The sequence below is a fragment of the Physeter macrocephalus genome, chromosome 14 (assembly GCF_002837175.3).
Source record: "Physeter macrocephalus isolate SW-GA chromosome 14, ASM283717v5, whole genome shotgun sequence".
Taxonomy (NCBI): domain Eukaryota; kingdom Metazoa; phylum Chordata; class Mammalia; order Artiodactyla; family Physeteridae; genus Physeter; species Physeter macrocephalus.
This window is the reverse complement of record NC_041227.1, coordinates 30,265,564-30,271,587: the sequence shown is the minus strand read 5'-3', so window position 1 is coordinate 30,271,587 and position 6,024 is coordinate 30,265,564. Positions and strand designations below refer to the sequence as shown.

Below are 6,024 nucleotides of genomic sequence, written 5' to 3'. Positions count from 1 at the left end.
ATAAACAAGAATGAAATTTTGCCATTTGCAACAACATGGATGGACTTGGAAAGTATTATGCTAAGTTAAAGAAGAAGTCAGACCACTTACATGTAGAATCTAAAAAATAAACTAGGGGGCTTCCCTGGTGGCGCAGTGGTTGAGAGTCCACCTGCTGATGCAGGGGATATGGGTTCGTGCCTCAGTCTGGGAAGATCCCACACGCCGCAGAGCGGCTAGCCCCGTGAGCCATGGCCGCTGAGCCTGCGCATCCGGAGCCTGTGCTCCACAACGGGAGAGGCCACAACAGTGAGAGGCCCGCGTACCGCAATAAATAAATAGATAAATAAATAAATAAACAAACTAGGGACTTCCCTGGTGGTCCAGTGGTTAAGAATCCGCCTTCCAATGCAGGGAACACAGGTTCGATCCCTGGACGGGGAGCTAAGATGCCACAGGGCAACTAAGCCCTCACACCACAACTACTGAGCTTGCGCGCCTTAACTAGAGAGCCCACATACCGCAAACTACAGAGCCCACGTGCTCTGGAGCCTGTGCGCCACAACTAGAGAGAAGCTCACGCACCACAACTAGAGAGAAACCCACGGGCTGCAACTAGAGAGAAGCCCAAGTGATGCAACGAAAGATCCCACATGCCTCAACGAAGATCCCACGTGCTGCAACTAAGACCCAACGCAGCCAAAAATTTTTTTTAATAAATAAATAAAATAAATTAAAATAAATAAATAAAACAAACTAGTGAGTATAACAAAAAAGAAACAGACTCACAGATATAGAGAACAAACTAGTGGTTACCAGTGGGGAGAAGGAAGGGAGGAGGGGCAAGATGGCGTAGGGGATTAAGAAGTACACACTATTATGTACAAAATAAATAAGCTACAAGGATATATTATACAACACAGGGAATATAGCCAATATTTTATAATAACTATAAATGGAGTATAACCTTTAAAAATTGTGAATCACTATGTTGTACACATGTAACATATAATATTGCACATAAATTATAGCTCAATTAAAAAAAAAAAATGGAGCCTGGTCAGCATGGTGGTGTGCTGAGGCGCCCAGGTGCTGAACTCATGAAGAGCTGGATTTCCAAAGCCCACCACATGCCAGGCATTACACCTCATACACTTTGACCCTCATTATGGCTGCCCCATGACAAGGTAGGCATTACTATCTCCATTTTACAAATGAGGGAACCAAGACATGGAGGCCAAGTGACTTGCCCAAGGCCAAACCACAGAAAGAAGCAGAACCAGAATTCAAACTAGACAGTCAAATGCAGCACCACCACTCCCCATGCAGTGCAAAATGGTTGTCTCAGGATTTGAGTGCTCCTTCCCATGTTTAGACCTTTATAAGGGCTTCCAAAAGAATCTTTTTTCATGAAATGTCTAGATTTTAAACAAACACTCCAATATAAATATTTCAATGGTCAACTCAATTCAAATTAATAACAGTTGCTTTCTTTGGGATGGAAAGTAATGTAGAGGCAGCAGGATGGGAAGGGGAAGAGGAAAGGTTAAATGAACTAAGATTCTGAGCCTAGAAAGAAAAAGCATAAGAAATGATCTAATTCTTGCTCTGGAACTAAATTAAACAGGAATCTGACTGATCCTGATTACTATGTCCTGAAAATCAGAACACAATCATCAGGGAGTTTAAAAGTTTTTTTTTTTTCCATAGAATTCTTTTTTGCGGTATGTGGGCCTCTCACTGTTGTGGCCTCTCCCGTTGTGGAGCACAGGCTCCAGATGCGCAGGCTCAGCGGCCATGGCTCACGGGCCTAGCCGCTCCGCGGCATGTGGGATCCTCCCGGGCCGGGGCACGAACCCGTGTCCCCTGCATCGGCAGGCAGACTCTCAACCACTGCGCCACCAGGGAAGCCCTTTCATAGAATTCTTAAAGATAATGACAGGTACACACCCTACTTACTGCCAATGTTGAATTCATCTTCATTAAGGCCCACATTTTCTTAGTACCTGCGTGCTCTTTAAAAATATATATTTGGGTTTCTTAATATTAACAACAACAACAACAATAATAATAGCACCAGAATACTGTAATAGCAATTGACTCAGCACCAACGTATGGCAAACACTATGATGTGTCCCTGCACTGTTCCCTGAGTTAAACCCACTCTATGAAGCAAGCATTTTGATCCCCATTTGGTAGATGATTCTGGAACTCAAAGGGGTTAAGAAATATGACTTGAGTCACACAACCAGTAAGTGGCAAAGCTTTGAATATGTGGACCTACAGGCCTGGATTAGGCAATAAACAGGGAGGAGATGGGCTTTACAACCAGAGATGGTCACTAACTATGTCAAAGAATTATCATTAAACTTAAAAAACAGACTTTCCGGCAATTCAGTCAGGGAAACTTACAGAAAAGTTGTTACCTAAATCCAGAGTACACTTCATAAGAGGAACACTAAAGTCCCTATGACATACAACAGGCCCACATGGCTATTTTCTGAAGTTTTAAAACAACAAAACAAAAAAACAATTCTACCCTCTCCCTATTGAACCAAGTGCTCCCTGCCTCTAAATGGATTTGGATGGAGATCAGAAAGGGACTCAGACAAAAAGGCCTCCAGGAAACAGCTCCTTGTCCTGGTTCCACCAGGCAGGCTGTCCTTTGAAGTCTCTCCCAACAGTTTTGCTTAGATAAGATGTTTTTCTCCCTGAGACAATGAATGATTCCTCAGAGATCTGCCTTTGGAAGACAGAGAAACAAACTATCACATATAGGTATATGTCAGGATTTTTTTGTTTGTTCAATGTTAGTTTGCTTTAAACTGTGCTTCTTACCTGGATCCATATCAGAAGAGCAAGGAATAGAAAGGGCTTCCTCAGAACTAAAAGCCTCACTGTTGGCCTCCTGGCTGGGTCTCTGCAACACGTAATCCCTTATGTCATAAGCTGATGGCAGGTCCAAAGCATTGCTCTCCTCTGATTGGCTTCCTGGAGTGGCTTCCTGAGTTGCCATAGTCCTGTCATGGAAAAAATAAAACAATTCAATACAGAAGGCATTGCGTAAGCGGAGCCTCCATTACGGCCCTGGCTTAAAACACCTTAAAGGCCAAACAACAGTAGAACCAAAATAATTTACTTCCCTGTTATTAACAGTCTTCCTTGTCTTTGCTTTACTTTCCTGTTATTAATGGTCTTCCTTGTCTTTGCTTTAGACCCAGTATTTGTTTACCATGCTTCTTCCTCAAGAGAAACAAATAACTCTCAGCACAGAAAGAAACCATGAATCATTTCAGCTGGAAAGTGAACTGCATGTCTGATAAGGATGAAATACTGTGCAGCACTATAATCCAAGGACTACACAAATGTTTAATGAGATGGGAAACTGTCCATGATATATTAAATGGAAAAAGATTTAAAAACTATAGGTAGGGTTTGTTCCAGATTTTATAAAATATCGTGTGCGGGATGTGTGTGTATGAAATATACAGACATATAGCTAGAAAAAAAAGTCTGGAAGGGTATATCCCAAATAAATTCCAGTGATAATTAACTCAGTGGTTTAATTTCTGGGTAGTGAAATTACAGGTGATTTGCATCTTCTTCTGTGGCCTTCAGACAACTGTTAACATGCCAGGCCCCAGGGATGCAAAGATGAATGTGACAGACACTTCCTTTGAGTTGCTCAGGTTGGGATGATCCAAACACAGAGACAGACAGTGCTAACACCATGATAAGATGAAGAGGCACCCAGAGAGGGGCAGTAGGCTTTCTGGAGGAGGCTGTCCCCAAGTGTGGGGCAGGCCATGGCCAGGGGACAGTATGAACCCCAGAGGAACCAGCTTGGGCAACCACAAGTGGCAAGAGGTGTTGAGAGTTTTGGACATTTCTTGTTAAAAATTAGGTGTCCCTTACCCCTCCTGGTTGATGTCTACCTGTGGGCTGGAGGGCTCTCTGCAGTACATCCAGCCCTGCCCACCTCTCTGTAAAATAATTATGGGCCTGGGGAGATCCTGGACCCTCTGCTACTCTCTGCCTCTTAAGTTGTCATCAGTAAATCTTACTGTGGTCAACACCACACCCTGTGACTACCACAGGCCACCATGTACCACGCAGAGGAGACATATGGTCAGATCTGCAGATTTGGCAGCTGGACAGCAGGCAATCTCAGGAGCGACAGGAATTCAGACAACTGTGTGGTCCCAGTGAGAGAGGAAGAGCATGTGAATGAGGGCAGGGCACTAGCAGCCAAGAGCCGGGGACAGACTAAGAAGATATAGATATTTAGGAACAGAAATAAGAGTTGAACTTAATAACTGAATGGATAAAAGGGCTAAAGAGGAACCAGAAGTCAACAAAGAGTGGTAGCTTCAGTGACAGGGTTGTATTATCAACTGAGTGAGAGCAGACAGGAGAAGGATAGGTTTGGGAGGAGGCAGTATTCCAAATTACGGGATATTATCCAGCTGTTAAAATGACAGTCAGAACTTGAAAGATCTATGTCTGAATGACAGAAGCAATTTCAGAATAACATGAACAGTATAATAAAAAGAGTAGTTAACATTTATTAAGTGCTTTTTGGTTGCCAGGCATTGTGCTAAGAGCTTCATCTGCAACAGCCCTATGAAGCAGGTAATCTTATTATTACCCTCATTTACAGTCAGATACTCAGCCCCAAACACAGGAGAAGTAGAGTAACTAGCCCAAGGAAACCCGTCTAGAAAGTACCTACCTAGGATGAACCCAGCTCCAGAGCCTGCCGACTGCAGCCCAAACTACCACATGATCAAGCAAAGATAGGAGGTATAAAAACAAAACAACAGAGAGACCTGGCGAGACCCCTCTCATTTGAGGACACCCAGTCACATGCTGTTGTGGACATTCACTCAGGCAGACAGTGAGCCAAGACATCAGCTGATTGCTTCTGGAAGGAGTGAGGTGATCAAGATTCCCAAAGAAGCAAGAACATCCTGTCTTTGCACACTGCTATATTAGCCAACCAAGCCCGAAGTTTCAGCAAACACCTCTGCTGCAGGCATCTGTGGCTCCTCCTTCTGCCCTCATCTTACCAAACACTGCTCTGGAGGTTTCTGGAAGGGAACAAACAGGTTAATGAATGACAGCCACATATCCTGCTTGCCTACAAAGGTGCCTTGAAATCAGCCAGCAACAGAAGTCGTTATTAATGACATGGAACAAAAGGAATCCTTTTTGAAAACAAATAGCACCTTGATGTGATATCTACCTTTTCTAATCACTTATATTAAATGTCAAATACATCCCAAACTGGTTATTTGAACAAAAAAAGAAAAAAACAATCTACTGAAAGGCAGAATCCTGTTTATTACAAAATAAGTACCTGTGCATGTAAAACATTATTTGGGACTCAATGAATTTGTACAGGAGAAATCAAATAATAGGGACAGGTGAGACCCTTCTAATGATCTGAAACTACCTAGGCTGGCCAAGTAGAATGCAATGATTACCCTTTGCCCCAAAACTTTTGATATGTGTTTCAATTTCCTTCTCCAGAAGTGCTTAGTTTCTTCTCTTAAAGGTGCTTTAATTACACAATCTAAATATTATTTTCCAATACTTGGGAGTATAGGATGCCTTGTGACTGTGGGCACAAGAAGTTTCTCAGTACATAAATACCTGCTTACCAAGAGAAAGCAGCCATTACTCTATAGATTCTTACAAATCTACAAAAACAACTCAGTCAGGGTCCATGTAAAAGAAGCAGTTTAATTTCATTTACTTTTTTCTTTTTCTTTTTTTTGGCCGCACCATGTGGCTTGCGGGATCTTAGTTCCCCAACCAGGGACTGAACCGAGGCCATGGCAGTGAAGTGCCAAGTCCTAACCACTGGACTGCCAGCGAACTATGTACTTTTTTTTTTTTTTTTTTCAATTAAGGCTCTTGGGCTTCCCTGGTGGCGCAGTGGTTGAGAATCCGCCTGCCAATGCAGGGGACATGGGTTCGTGCCCCGGTCCGGGAAGATCCCACATGCCGCGGAGCGGCTGGGCCCGTGAGCCATGGCCGCTG

The 6,024-nt window shown here is 43.3% G+C and overlaps 1 protein-coding gene across 8 annotated transcripts in view; it reads right to left on the bottom strand.

Moving 5' to 3' along the window:
* SHLD1 (shieldin complex subunit 1) overlaps positions 1 to 6,024 on the bottom strand; it is a 109,785-nt gene that overhangs the window by 96,428 nt on the left and 7,333 nt on the right. For 2 of the 8 annotated variants that reach the window (XM_024123398.3, XM_028498209.2), the window contains exon 2: positions 2,818 to 2,999. In XM_024123398.3, the coding sequence (XP_023979166.1) occupies positions 2,818 to 2,999 (182 nt within the window). The other 6 variants (XM_055090912.1, XM_028498211.2, XM_024123400.3 and 3 more) reach the window with 6 other exon arrangements.